This window comes from Marmota monax, unplaced genomic scaffold (assembly GCF_021218885.2).
Source record: "Marmota monax isolate L192 unplaced genomic scaffold, Marmota_monax_Labrador192_F-V1.1 WCK01_AAM20220418_F8-fsc00109, whole genome shotgun sequence".
In the NCBI taxonomy this organism is placed as follows: domain Eukaryota; kingdom Metazoa; phylum Chordata; class Mammalia; order Rodentia; family Sciuridae; genus Marmota; species Marmota monax.
In genome coordinates, this window is record NW_026695229.1 from 6,401,087 (window position 1) to 6,416,263 (window position 15,177).

At 35.8% G+C, this 15,177-nt stretch overlaps 1 protein-coding gene across 7 annotated transcripts in view; it reads left to right on the forward strand.

The window, feature by feature from the left end:
• Positions 1-15,177, forward strand: part of Stk17a (serine/threonine kinase 17a) — a 47,754-nt gene that overhangs the window by 28,918 nt on the left and 3,659 nt on the right. Inside the window, exons 5-9 of one of the 7 annotated variants that reach the window (XR_009226086.1) lie at positions 75-123; positions 350-529; positions 1,404-1,926; positions 3,711-3,846; positions 4,757-4,858. Coding sequence is in view for 1 of the 7 variants with exons in the window: in XM_046437860.2 (XP_046293816.1) it covers positions 75-123; positions 350-529; positions 1,404-1,728 (554 nt within the window). In the remaining 6 variants the exon portion in view is untranslated. Of the gene's footprint in view, positions 1-74; positions 124-349; positions 530-1,403; positions 2,088-3,710; positions 5,469-15,177 lie in introns of those variants that run through there. The other 6 variants (XR_009226084.1, XR_009226085.1, XR_009226087.1 and 3 more) reach the window with 6 other exon arrangements.

Consider the following 15,177-nt stretch of genomic DNA (forward strand, 5'->3'; position numbering starts at 1 on the left):
AATTTTTTACCTCTATGAGCAAATTAGGCATTTTTTCCACAAAACTAAATATTTTCTTCTGTTTTTGATACTAGCTCCTGAAATCCTTAGTTATGATCCTATCAGCATGGCAACAGATATGTGGTAAGAGTTATTTATGAAAGAAAAATTGACAAAATTGGTTTCAAGAGGGGCTGGGGTTGTGGCTCAGTGGTAGAGCTCTCACCTAGCACAGGGTTCGATCCCTAATACCACATAAAAATAAATAAAGATTGTGTCCAACTACAACTAAAAAATAAATATTTTTTAAAAATTGGTTTCAAGAAATTAATATGATACCAAGTTTTCTTTTATTTTCTTTCTGATTTAGGAGCATTGGAGTGTTAACCTATGTCATGCTTACAGGAATATCACCTTTCTTAGGTGATAATAAACAGGAAACATTCTTGAACATCTCACAGATGAATTTAAGTTATTCTGAGGAAGAATTTGATGTTGTGTCTGAAACCGCTATTGACTTCATCAAGAGACTTTTAGTTAAGAAACCAGAGTAAGTATTAATATTCATCTTTATCTTCTTTTTTGGGTGGGAGGGAGGGAAGCTGAGAAATGAACCCATGGCCGTGGCACATGTTAATAAGCATGTCCTCTACCATCAAATTATACCCCTAGCCTGATTTTTGTCAATTTTTGAGTAGTCTTCTCTGAACAAAAGTATTCCAACAACTGAAATCCCAAAATGAAGACACAAAAATGTAGACATGAAGTTAAATTAACCAGACACTGTGGTGCAAGCCAGTAGCCATTTGGAAGGCTGAAGCAAGAGGATTGTAAATTTGTCTTGGCAATTTAGTGAGACAGTATCCCAAAATAAAAAATAAAAAGGACTGGGGATATAGCTCAGTGGTAACATGCCACTGGGTTCAGTCCCCCGATATCTAAGTAAATATTGCTGGGAATTTATCTCAGTGATAGTGTGTCTTTGAGTTTAATACCCAGTATTGTAAAACAAACAAACAGGAAAAAAGAAACTAGCCATCTAGTTTGGCCTAATATATGTGTTGAAAGGAAAACTGATAAAAATGAATAACATATTGACCTGTACTGCACACCTCATTATACTAAGATTTAAATATTAATTAGAAAAATTTTATTGCAGATGTGTCACTATTCATTAGTAGAAATTGACAGTGAAATGACAGCCAGTCCTTAGTAGATAGTTTCTGTCTGATCCTGGTCTCTCAAGAGAACTTTTTAGAGAAAATACTATTTTACTTAAAAATACTATTTTTCAACATTATGGACAATTGTACTCAAATTTTCAAAACTTCTGGTTTTATTCAGAATTCACAGTAAACCTTGTGCTCTGAATTTCAGTCGAAGTTTTTATGTTGTCCTAAGTATGAAAATTTGTCTTTATACAGAGATCGAGCCACTGCTGAAGAATGTCTAAAACACCCATGGTTGACACAGAGCAGTATTCAAGATTCTTCTTTTAGGACGAAAGAGTCATTAGAAGAAGCAAATGCCTTCCAACAAGGTGATTCTGTGCCTGAAATTAAAGCAGATACTGAGAAACCAGAAACCGAGGAATCGCTTGTGACAGAGGAGTTAATTGTAGTTGCTTCGTATACTTTAGGACAATGCAGACAGTCTGAAAAAGAGAAAATGGAGCAAAAGGCCATCTCCAAACGATTTAAATTTGAAGAACCTTTGCTACAAGAAATTCCAGGAGAATTTATTTACTGAGCAGTATTTCCCTTTAAAACTTTTAAGATTTCTACATTGAAAACATTATTATTATTTATGGACCTCTGGCCAAATGGTACATGTACTAGAAGTGGATATCACAGTATCACTGATATAAGCAAAAATAATTTTGTTAAACTTGTGGAGTTAGATCAATCAAGCCAGATTTGTAGAAGTTGCCAACCTGAAGGTTAACAGGTAAAGTTCTCTGTTTCAATGTTATTTTTAAGAAGGGAGATGTTTGCACCTTTTAATTCTACATCCTGTTTCTCTACAATGAGAATTTGTGTACAAAGATGTTTGTATTCACTTTTCTTTAAAAATCCAAGTAAAAGTGCCAAAATTACATCACTGATAAATCTCTTTTGCATTATTCATGTGTTTCTCTATTTGTATGTATATATGTTGATAACTTTACTAAAATAATTTTTTATTTTGCATAGAGGGACAAGATTTTAAATAGACATCTTCTAAATTGTTGAGACATAGAATACCATCATTATGGTATTGCAATGTCTTATTTTGTGTTTTATTACTTTATATTGACCTGATTTGGCTTCTCTCTGTTTTTGCCTAATGTTTATAACCCATCCGTGGCTTTTTTTTTTTTTTCCTCTTCAACATTACAATAAAAGAAGAGATTTTTTTTTTTACCTCTGAGATTATTCTGGTCTCCAAGATCTGGCTTGGTAAGCCAAGAATGTTAAACAAGTATCATCTCTTCAACCATTCCTTTTGTTGTCACACCATTCTCTTCTGTCCTCTCTCCCAGGCTGTGCCCCTACTACCTCCTTGCCCCTCTCCCATACTCATCACTTAATTTGGGGCACTCACAGGTATCAGTGTGATCTGATCAGCACTTTGATTTCTTTGATCAGTGACAAGATGATATTATATTGTTTTAATCCCAAAGTTAATGAAATCTTCTAGAAGAGAGAAAGGAGAGATACAAAGCATAGTCAGAATGGTCACTGAGCCTCTACGTCTGTTGAGTTTATCAGCCCTCAAACTATACCAGGAAACATAAAATGCCAAAATATTTATAATCCTTTGCTTTCATTCATTTAAAAAAAAAAAAAAAAAACTAACATTGGATATTTTGTCATTAGGGAGGTACCTTATCCCAAAGGACTTAACTTTAGGTCAGAATGTAGCTCAGCAGTGAGGCTCTGGGTTCAATCCTCAAGATCAAAAAGGGGGGGAAAAATCCATATGTGTGTGTATATATATATATATGAATACATACACAAGACACACAATAGAGTTTGAGACAGAAGGATCATGTAAGCCCAGAAGTTTGAGACCAGTCTGGGTAACAGAGCAAGACCCCACCTCAAAATAAGTAATAAAAATAATGAAAAATGGAAATATAAAAAAGTGTATACTGTATTACTTAAAGTAACTAAATATCCTCACACAAAAAAGTCTGAGTCCTTATTTATGTTTTCTTAGGCTGAGTGTTTTATATAAATTCTCATTAATACAGCTTGTCTGTCATCTGTATACTGTGTACACTGAAGCCACACCTGTGCTCCACACTAGGACTGACTCAGATGTTTCCCTTTGTAGTATGACTAGGGTGTCACACAAAGCTCTCTGCCTAGCACTTCTCAAATGTCAAAATCACAACACTGACAGTACCTAAGCTCCAGTTTTATAATAATAGTGTATTGTGCTAGACATTTATACACCATCTATAATCTCATCTAGCCCAGCTAGGCAAAACTGCCAGAGTACCTGGTATTGTTAGACACCATTGGAATGAAATTGATTGTGTAGTTCAAACAGTTGCTCTGTTTTGTCACTAAACTGGCTTAATTATATAGTTTCTTGGAAAGTAGCTTCTTTTCCCCCGCTCCAGTACAGGGGATTGAACTCAGGCTTTACCACTGAGCTACGCCCCCAGCCTTTCTTATTTTTTATTTTGAGAAAGGGTCTAAGTGTGCCAAGCTGGCTTTGAATTTGATATCCTTCTGCCTCAGCCTCCTGGGTCTCTGGGATTACAGGTGTGAACCACCATGCACAGCAGGAAACTAGCATCTCCAAACAAGCTCTAAAAGGGGAAAGAGGTAACTCTGCCATTCAGTGAAAACCCATGGTCACAAAGTTAAGACTCAGGTAAGTCTTGAAAGAAGTAAAACATAGTTTGAGGCAAATATATTTAAATATTTTTCATAGAAATAGGGGATATGTGACCCCCCCCCAAAAAAAAAATTGCTGTTGAGTGACACTTGTATGTACTTGATAGATTTCTCCAGTTGTGAAGCCAGAATCATTTGAACTTTTTCAAAACTGTTTGGTATTACATTCAGAGTGAATATATTTAATGTAATTACTCCATTTATTTTTAAAAATGTTTTTTCTTTTAGTTAGCCAGTTTGCATCCTTAGCTACTTTTGTTTTGGTACTGGGGATTGAACCCAGGGACAACTTAACCACTGAGCTACAGACTGGCCTAGATCTGCGATCCTCCCATCTCAGGCTCCAGAGCCACTGGCATTACTGGCCCTTAGCTATTTTTGTACCTTAAGTTTATGGTGCTTTTTTTAAAAGCCCTCAGAATATACTTATGAAGGTATATTGGTACTTTTTGGTTTACATGTTATAAAGAGAGCCTGAAGAGCCTTCACGTATTAGACCAAATAAAATCTTTCTCTTAATGACTTGCCAAGCAGCACTATATTCATCTAATGCTATTAATACTTATTTTTCAATGACCAAATTTATAAAGGACTAAACAGTACTGTTAGTTTATTGATACAGTTTATAAACCCAGTTTTAATTATAATTAACAACAGGATACTTCAGTGTGATGAGATCTTTATGAAAAATGTAAAATGTGTAACTTTTATTTAGAAAAAAAAAAATTGGGGGCAGGTACCAGGGATTTTTAGGGGGACTAGGGTTCATTTTAGGATTAATGCATATTTAATTTTTTTTAAGAGACTGCCCAACAGCTTTTTGGAGGGGAACTAAGGGGTACTTTACCATTGAGCCACATCCCTAACCCTATTTTGTATTTTATTAGAGACAGGGTCTGACTGAGTTGCTTAGCGCCTCACTAAATTCCTGAGGCTGGCTTTGAACTCATGATCCTCCTGCCTCCACCTCCTGAGCCCAGAGATTACAGGTATGCGCCACCGAACCCGGCCAGAAAATTATTCTTGTGTTTTGTCATCGTTTTCCCATGCAAAGTAGGAGAAAATGCTGTTCTGTAGTTGTTACAAGAGGGAAGACAGATGCTGATTGTGGATTCTCTTAAACTTTTTCAGCTGACCTCAGTTTGAAGGAAAATTTATTAGAGAGGAGGTTATAAAGATCACTTAGATTCTGTTAGACAAGAGGTGAATTACAGTTCTCAGTAGTGTGTGGGGTGTTATGTGGCTCAGTGCATAGAGGCCTCAGCTATTTAGAAGTAATATATATCCTTACTGAACACCAATATGGACAGTTTTATGTGGGGAAAAATGAGCCCGAGTATCAGCAAATACATTTTAAGTTCACATTTGAAGAAATTTGAATTAGACTGATAAAATTATATTTTTAATTATTTGACTTTCGCTTCTGCTTTTACTCAGCTTCTCTGTGAGATTCATTTGCATTGATGGTTGGTTCTTTTTTATTGCCGTGTAGTACTGTTTGAATACACCACTGTTTACGCATCTGTATTTCTATTCATGAACCCCTGAACTGTCTTAGTTTTGAGCTATTATGAATAAACTGCTATAAATGTTTTTGAACAGAGACTTTTATGAACATGCTTTTGTTACTTTCAGATTGAAAAACTAGGAATAGGATCACTAGGTCTTAGGATGAACGCATATTTAATTCTTTTTTGAGAGACCGCCCAACAGTTTTCTAAAAGGGTTGTACTATTTCCTGTTCCCACCAACACAATGTATGAGTGGCACAAAGAATTGCTGATGTTTGTTGTTATCCATCTTTTTCATCCCACCCACTCTCCTGGTTGGTTATGTGGTGTATCTCATGGTGGTTTAATTTGCATTTCCCTGATGACTAATGAGCATTTTTTTCATGTGCTTATAAATAATTCTTTTGTCCATTCCTCCCCACCTTTTTAATTGGTTAATGACTCCTTTATACATTCTGCATATAAGTTCTTTTTTTCAGTGCTAGGGATCAAACCCAGGGCCTTACAGTATAGGCAAGCACTCTACCACTGAGCTGCACCTCAGCATGCTACAAAGCTTATTCCCCCCCCCCCCAACCCCACTCTGTGGCTTGCTTATTTTCTTAACAGTCTCTTTCAGTGTGAAGGAGGCTTTAATGTTGTTGAAAAAAAGTTTATCAATTTTCAATTTAATGTTTTCTGTATAATCACCTTCCCCAAAGTTATGAAAATATTATTTTAGGAACTTTATTATTTTAGCTTTTTGGTTTAGAACCACGATCCACCTTGAATAGATTTTTTTTGACCCATAGGAAGGTAGGGGTCAAGTACCTTTGTGTATGAATGTTCATTTCCAGCATCATTTTTAAAGATAATCCTTTCCTCATTAAATAGTTTCAGTGTCTTTGACTAATTAAACCATTTGACCAAATATCTGTGAATTGACTTTTCTGTCCCATTAATTTGTTGTTCATCTTTTTGTCAAAACTTTTAAAATCTCAGGTAAAATAGGCTTTCTAATTCCTTTCTCAAGATTGTTTTGTTTATTTTAGATCCTTTGTTTTTTGATGCTTCATATTTTTCCTTCTTTTTTTTTTTTGTTTGATTGTAATATTCCAAATCTTTCAATGCCTATTTTTAGTTCTTTGAACTTAACCATTTTAAATTGTTTAGGTAGAAATTAGTTTTCTTTTGAAACTTTTGATGGAAACAGTGGGAATAAGTCAGCTGAATTGAAATTCATTTTTAGACTGGAAAGACTACCTGCCTGAAATTTTTTCAAATTTCATATGAAATAATGGAATCTCAGGGAATGTGTGATCTGCCCAAGATTTTACAGCTAGTAACTGGCAAAACAAAGGACAGAATTCTTGAAGGTTTCAAAACCTTGACTGCTAGTCAAGGGCTTTTGCCTCTATGAAGTCTTCCTTTGGCTCCATTTTAATGTCCATAACACAATATATGTTAAAATTTATTTTTATCTAATTTAACTTTGTTTTTTGTTTAATAAGTGGAGGATAAGTAAGTAACCTAAGATTAGGCTAGTGCAGCTGTGGCCCCTGTTGCCTCTTTGGTAAATGAGGTTTTATTGGAACACAGCCACGCCTCTTCATTTACATTTGTCTCTAGATACTTTCACATTAAAACTGCAGGATTGAGTAGTTGCTGACAGAGATCTTATGGCCCATGAAGCTTGAATGTTTTACCATATGGCCCTTTACAGAAAAAAGCTTGACAACACTCAGCCTTTTCTAATCTAAATATATTCGCAATAGGGGAGACATTTTCTATTTAAAACCAACATGGGCTAGGTAAAATGGTGTACACCTGTAATCCCAGAAATTTGGGATTATAAATTCAAGGTCAACCTGAGTAGCAAGACCCTGTCTCAAAAAAAGATCAGGGCTAAGGATGTGGTTTAGTGGTAAAATGCTCCTGGTTTCAATCCCCGGTACTGAGGAAAAATAAAATTAATGTAAACACAGTTCTTCGAGGTATAGCTTATTTTGCATGTCAGAATATTCTTATGACTTTGATTACATTCTTAAGTGAGAATTTTATTAGAAGCTATTTTTACCAAATATATTAACAGTAGTATTTCAGCTTTTCACATAAAAATATTCTTAGTTTCAATATATTGGGATGAATTCTGTGAAAATAAATATCTCTTTAGTTATCTGTATTATTAAAAATAACAAGTTTTCTGCTATATTGTGAGAGAAGTGTACCTAGAACATAAATCAATCTGGGCTCAGTAATCGAGAGACTTTGGAGGCTGGGAAGAGGCATGTTTAATCTTCAGAAAACTGGGAATTATTCAGGAAGGGGAGATTATTACCTCATCCCTACCTCTTTTAAAGCCACATTCTTGTCCTATCCTTGTCCTGTTTCAATTTTTAAATAATAACTGAGAGATAGATAGTACAGATGCATCTCACACAACTACCATACAATATCAAAACCAGGAAACACATTAGTGTAATGTGGGTGTATGGCATTTTATCACATGTAGCTTCCTGTACCCACCAACACAACCAAATTAGGGAACTATGTCATTGCTCTGAAGATCAGTCAATGTCAACATTTTGCCAGTTTGAGTGAAATGTAGAACTTATGTCCCTTGTCTGTCCCCCATTTATAACCTAATTGTATTAAATATATCCTCTATATGCAGTGAGATCCACGTCAAGCAATGTTAATACATTTTGCTCCCACCATCAAACAGTTTAAGAAGCTAGAGAAGGAAAATCTATTGTATTTATCATATTTTTGCTCTTTCCATGATGTTCCAAGATCTTTGAGGAGTTGGTGTTTTTGTTGTTTGATGCTAGGGATTAAACGGAGCCTCTCACATGCTAAGCTTGTGCTCTACCACTAGGCCACACCCCCAGCCAGATTGGGTCATTTCTTTTTTGTCTTTGGGTTCACTGTTATCCTCTCCTAAACTGTAGAACCATTTCATTTTATTCTTTTTCTTTCATTTGTTAAATTTCCATTTGTTTCAAGAATGTTCATAATTGCTCATCGAGACTTTTTTTTTTTAATGACTGTTCTAAAAACCTGTAATCTATGTGTCATTTTGGGATTGGCATTTGTTGTCTCTTCTTAACTCAAGTTGAGATTTGCCTTGTTCTTGGTATCAAAGTATGACTTTCCATCCTACTGGGCATTTGGGTTTTATGGTTTTGTGTTTTGTTTTTTGCCACTGTATGACTTTATTTTTGTTCAGTAAAAGTTATAGCTGTAGGTTGCCATTATCCTCTTAATGTGAATACTCCTTTGACCTCCTTTTATTCTAAACTATACAGTTAATAATGAAATGATCCCACTTTTCTTCTCCAGTCAATTAAAGTTGTTTTCAGTTTCCTTAATATTGGAGAACTGAAAAGCAAATGAGACCCACCCTTTTGCACTCTAGGATTTTGTTAATTCTGCTTCTGTTAAGTGCCAAATGTTAGCATTTCACCCTGTAATGTTCAGTTAGCATCCATGGAGGAAGTGTCTATGCCCAGCACAGGTGACATGAAGCCTAGGAGCAAAGGGACTAGTGGAATGGACACAGCAAGTGGCATCCAGCAATGCATATGGTATAATAAGAGCAATGGCAGATGCAGGCACAGGTGGCAGAGGGGCTTTCTTCCATGGGGGGGGGGGTGGTTGGGGAGGGGGGTGTTCAAAGATTCTGGATCTTATTAAACTCATTTTAGTAGATGTCCTCTAAGACCATGTCAGTGGACAAATGGAGCTATGATACCGCTTCACTGCTGCCTGACAGGAAAAGTTTGGGCTTTACTCAGCCTCTAGGCACAAAGTGTGCTTCCTTGCTGCTTCCCACTAGAGCACATTGACTCTGCTGGCAAGAGTCTGGGCTCCTCTCTGGGCCTTCTGGGATACCACTCCAGGAAGAGTCCAGGAGGCCCATTTCAGCCAGGTAAGGAAGGAAGTCTAGGCCTCCACTTGGCTTTGCTGATGTGTGTTGCTGGGGTCCTGGTTTCTTCCCATGGTGTTGGGTTACTATCTGAATATTCTTTCTAGGTTGCCCCTTCCCTGGTCCTTTGGCTAGAGAAAACTGGCTTTTGTTGTGGCTTTTATTGTCCTCTTTTTGGCATTCCTGAGCTGGTATTTCTCCAGCACCATTCTGGAAATAGGAGACAAACAAAACTCAGGGAACTCAATGCTGTATTATTATACCTTGGGTCCTGAGGTTCCTAGCCCATCAGCTTTTTCTCCATTTTCCAACATAATCTTGTGTTTATTTTTGAGGCACAAGGAAGAATTAGGAAGAAGTGTTCCCACTCCATCTTGTTCATCGTACTTTGTTTTGAACAGTGAATTTTTTGGAAATGAAGTCCTATAAAGAGGCTAACTTTGCACTTATACTTTTGTAAACATACCTTTTATATACCTTTATAAATACTATTTTTTGAGTTCAGTCAAACCACTAAGGATGTGTTTTGCAATCACTGGTTTGTGTTTCTCTCCAATTTAAAATTCAAGTCCTACATCTAAGCTGTCTTAGGGGTAGAATAATTCCATTTTTGAAACTGCTTGAGAACAACTGCTTTTAAAAAGCAAATTTCAATTTTAAACTAGGAAATACACCAGCTTTTCTTTTTTGTTTAGATGAAAAGTATTTACCTGCTGGCTATTGGAAACGTCTTATGAATATACCGGGTTTCTTGACAAGATCACAGTTTTCACATGTCAGATAGCCACTCCAAACTTTCTGCTGCTGGTATGCATTTACCAAGCCTTTTAGCACACTTCCAGAACATGAATTCTCAGTTGAGTTGCTTACCAGAAGGAAATGAGTCAAGCCCAGAAGGAGACCACTTGGAAAAGGCTAGCAAACTTTACAGCAGAGAGAAGTAGCTAGGAGACAGATATACAGAGTAGGAGGAAAATCCACCTGTAAGAAGAAAAGATGATATTTTGGTGAAGACAGTTGTTCACTTAGTGTGGTATTGGGGATCAAACTCAGGGCCTCATACCTGCTAGGCAAGGGCTCTTATTTTTATTTGAAACAGAGCCTAAGTTGCTCAGACTGACTTTGAACTTATGATCCTCCTGTTTCAGCCTCCCAAATAGCTGGGATTACAGGCATCCATACCTGGCTAGTTAAGGTCATTCCTAAGTATCATTTAAAATGTACTGTAATTCTCTTAGTCATTTTCTTTTAAAAGTATCTTTCCTGATTATGCTCTTATTTCTTATTCTCATTTTAATCATCCATCTGAAATTATAGGAGGAAAAAAAAGGCCTTGAGTTGATAATTATTATTTAAATCTTACTACTTTCTCAAGCATATTTTCTTGGTGTGTGTGGTGTGAAAGAGAGAGAGAAAGAGAGATGTTGGGGATCAAATCCAGGGTCTTGTATGTGCTAGGCAAACACTCTCACTGAGCTATAGCCCTACCTTTTCTTGAATTTTTAGGATAAATACCATATTAAAGTAAGTGCTTAAAGTAAATTCTTACCACAGTATCCTCCTGGATTTAAATAAAATTTTGGTCTATAAGAAAAATCTCAGGATAAGAAAGATGTTAGGATATTGGGAAAAGAGATGTTTTGCCTAATATGTCCTGATGCTTGTTAATTAAAATATAGGTCTATGTTGAGAATTCATGGAGGATCTTAAAGAGAGTTTTAGTAGCCTATTATTTGAGACTATCCCTAAATTAACACTGAAAAATTATCATTTTTTTAAAGAATGCTTTTATGGAAAGCTTCAGAAATTTACAAAGGTGAGAAAAGAGTAAAATAAACTCCCAATTGGCCAGCTTCAAACTTAAAATATTGCCTTCTAGATTCATGTGTGGAATACTTTAAGGCAAATTCCAAGCACTGAAAAGGAATTTACAGTGAAAAAAAAAATGTATGGTTCCCTCTGGGGGTGGAGCAGAAGCAGAGAACTGACTGGGAAGGAGCCTAAGGGAATTTTCTGGGCCAAGGGAAATGATCAATATCTTAATAGAGTATGGGTTACATGGGTGCAAGCATTTGTAAAAACACATGGAATTGTTTATACTCAAATTTGTGCATCTTGCTAGATGTAAATTTTACCTTTAAAAACATTTGAAACTTTGATCTCTAATAGTTTTTTGCTTTTACAGTTAGCAATTCTGGAACTCCCTTTTGTATATATGATACTTAAACAGACTAGGACATATACCTAGGATAATGAGAGCCAGGTTTCCCATTGTTAGAGAAGAGAGTTATCATTCGAATGTGGGAAGAAGAGGTCTCAAGTATGTGTATTTGTGAACCTATTAAGTATATTTGCTAACACAGGACAAATGAATGTAGCTGAAGGTTTCTTGGAGTTTGTGCTTATAGAATATATCCTACCAAGCATGTTGAGTCAATAGTTCCACAGTCACTTGAAATATTTCTTCTCTATATGGCTCATTTGTTTCAATTTTTCAAATACTTTAGAAATGTTCATTTTTAACTTATGTAAACACGGTCCCAATGTCAAGACCATAAGACAGTACATTTTCAGGAAGGTCTAGTTCAACATCCCTATTCCATACAACTCCCTCTGTTTTCTTCCCTAACTACTTTTGATTTTATACTTCCCTTTTTTCTTTTTGCAAGTAGAAGCCAACACACAACTCCTTTTTTTAAAAAAGAGAGAAAGTTTGCCTACTAATCACATTGCCCTTCACTTAAAAATATAGATTGATAGTCTCCAGATCCATCCATTCACTGACAAACTAAAAAGAACCAATTAAAATGTGTGTGTGTGTGTGCATGTGTGTGTACATGTATGTATTGAGCATCTCTGAGTCAAAAATCAAAAGCTTTTTGAGTGTTGATATATGTTCAAAAGTTGTATTTTGTAGCATTTTGGATTTCCAGATTAGAGATGCTCAGCCATTAAAGTCTAGACATTTATTCCAAAATCTGAAACATTTCTGATCCCAAGCATATTGGACAAGTAATCTAGAACCTATATGTCCCTAGCAGTATATTTCTAATCCCTTTTCAGAAGTATAGATTCCCCTCAATTATTTGGACGTAACAAAGTTTATTTGACCACTTCTTCACCACTGGATATTGTAAAAATAAATGTTCAGTGGTTTTTCCCCCCCAGATTTTTGCTATTACACATAATACTATATTGAATTATCTTGCACAAATGGAATTTTATATTTCGGCCTGCACATCTCTAGGAAGGAATCCTACATGTGAGATTGCTAGGTAGGTAGTGCACTTGGAAATACTTCTAGATACTGTCAAATTCCCTTCCACAGATTTACCATTTTTTTGTTACCACCAACAATTTTAGGATATCTGTTTTATCACAGTCTACCAAGAAAACAGGTTGTCAAATTTTAGATATTGCTGCCAAGTTCCAGAAGAAAACTGGTATCTCCTTTATGCAAAGTTGAGTATCTTCTTAGTATGCTGGAGTTGTGGTCATTTTTCTGTAAATTTATTCATGTCTTTTGCCCATTTTCCTTTTGGATTGCTATTTTTCTCAATTTTTGGAAGGTCTTTGCAAATTAGGAATATTTTATTTAAATTGATAATATTTCCCATAATTTATCTTTTTTTTTTTTTTTTGCTTTTGTTACTATCATACTTGCAGAAATTTTTTATTTAATCAAATTGATTAATTTTCCTTATTCTAAACATTGAATCATGGTCTGGAGTTTTTTTTCATTTCCAGATTACAAAAGAATTTATCCATACTTTCTTTTCTGCTAGTACTTATATGGTTTCATTTTAGATTTCCAGATTAGAGATGCTCAGCCATTAAAGTCTAGGTATATATTACAGTCTGGTCTCTTACAAAGCCACTGGCATTAAATTATAGGGTCCACCCTGATGACCTCATCTAATCCTAATCAATCTGCAAAACCACTAGGAGCAGCAGGGGTACAAACCTGTGTTCCTAGCTACTCTGGAGGTGGAGGTGCACATCAGCCATTAAGTCTAGGCATATAATCCATTTACATTTAGGTCTTTGATTCATTTGAAATTCTTTTAGAGTTTGCATAATGAATTCAAATCTGCCTCTGGCATAGAGATTTTTTTTTTTTTTTACCCCTGCAAGGTACTGGGGATTGAACCCAGGGGCACTTAACCACTCAGCTGTATCCCCAGCCCAGGGTCTTACTGAGTTGTCCAGACTGGCCTTGAACTTGGGATCCTCCTCCTTTAGCCTTCTAAGTAGCTGAGATTACAGATGTTCGCCATGGTGCCCAGCTCAGTATTTTGTTTTAATTTTGGTAAGATTGACTCTCTCTTTTTTTCTTTGCAGGGATTCTGTCTTCCTTTGTTTACTCATGTTTATAAAGTAAGTTCATAATTAGCTTGTCTAACTTGAAAAATTTAATATTTTTATTGATACCACATTAAATTTAACTTGGGGAGAACTGACATATACTTAAGATGAAAAATCTTACTATCTGAGAACATGATACATCTTTCCATTTGTACAGTTCTGCTTTTTTGCCTTTCAAGAGAATGTTTTTGCATTTTTATGCAAGTTTTTTATTTTTTTGGTTGAGACAGTTTCTAACTATGCTACCCAGACTGCTCTCAAACTCTTGAGCTCAAACAGTCCTCCCACCTCCACTTCTAGAGTAGCTAGGAACACAGGTTTGTACCCCTGTTGCTCCTGGCAGTTTTGCAGATTGATTAGGATTAGATGAGGTCATCAGGGTAGACCCCTATAATTTAATACATGTGGCTTTGTAAGAGATCAGACATACTCATAAGGAATTATCCATACATACTCATAAGGAATTATCATACTCATAAGGAATTATCCATTCTCCTCTGATTATTTTTAATATACTTAATTTTTATCAAATGTCTTTTAGTATCTAAAAAAAACCAGCAATTTCCCTTCTAAGCTCTATTACTCTGAAGAATTATATTAATGGATCTACTAATATTGAACTACCCTTGCATTCCTGGAATAAACAACACTTAGTCCCTGTTAACACCCAGGGTGGCCTAGATTGAGGTGTGGTAACAAATAGCCCCTAACCTTAGGAGCTTACAAGCATTTATTTCTTGTTCATGCTACATGTCATACAGTGGGTCAGCTGTTCCAGAACTCAAGGCCTTTGAGTAGCTGCCATCTGAAACATTACCTATTAAGGAAGAAGGAAAAGATGATATTATGAACCAAGGGTTCTCCCTTAACTTTTGCTTAGAAATCATGTCACTTCTACTCACAGAACAAATTACATGTCACACCTATAAGTTCAACAAGGCAGGGATGTATAATCCTCCACAGGAATGAGCAATGCAAAGAAGAAGAACCAGAATATTCTGTGAAAAACAATACAGTGTACCACTTATATGTCATTGGGCTTTAATATTTTATTTAGAATTCTTCCATCAACTTTCATAGGGGAAATCACTCTGTTTATATAGTTTCTCACTTGGTAAAAATAACTTGGACATAAAAGTAAGACTGCAAGGTAATTGACACATAGTAACTAATGTTAAGTATTTTGCCAGGCCCAGTGGCATGCCTGTAATCCCAGCAGCTCAGGAGGCTGAGGCAGGAGGACCAGCAAAAGCGAGACACTAAGCAACTCAGTGACACCCTGTCTGTAAATAAAATACAAAACAGGGCTGGGGAGGTAGTGCCCCTGACTTAAATCCCCAGTACACCCCCTCCAAAAAAAAAGTATCTTGATGGCTTATTGTTGAATAATAATAAAAGCCTTTTGATATTATACTACATCTAAATTAAAATATTTTCCTTTTAAAAAGAAAAAAAAAAAAAAAGTCCCTTTGGAAAATTTCTCCTGGAAAGAAGAGGGGAAAAAATGAAGGAATTTAGGAATGAA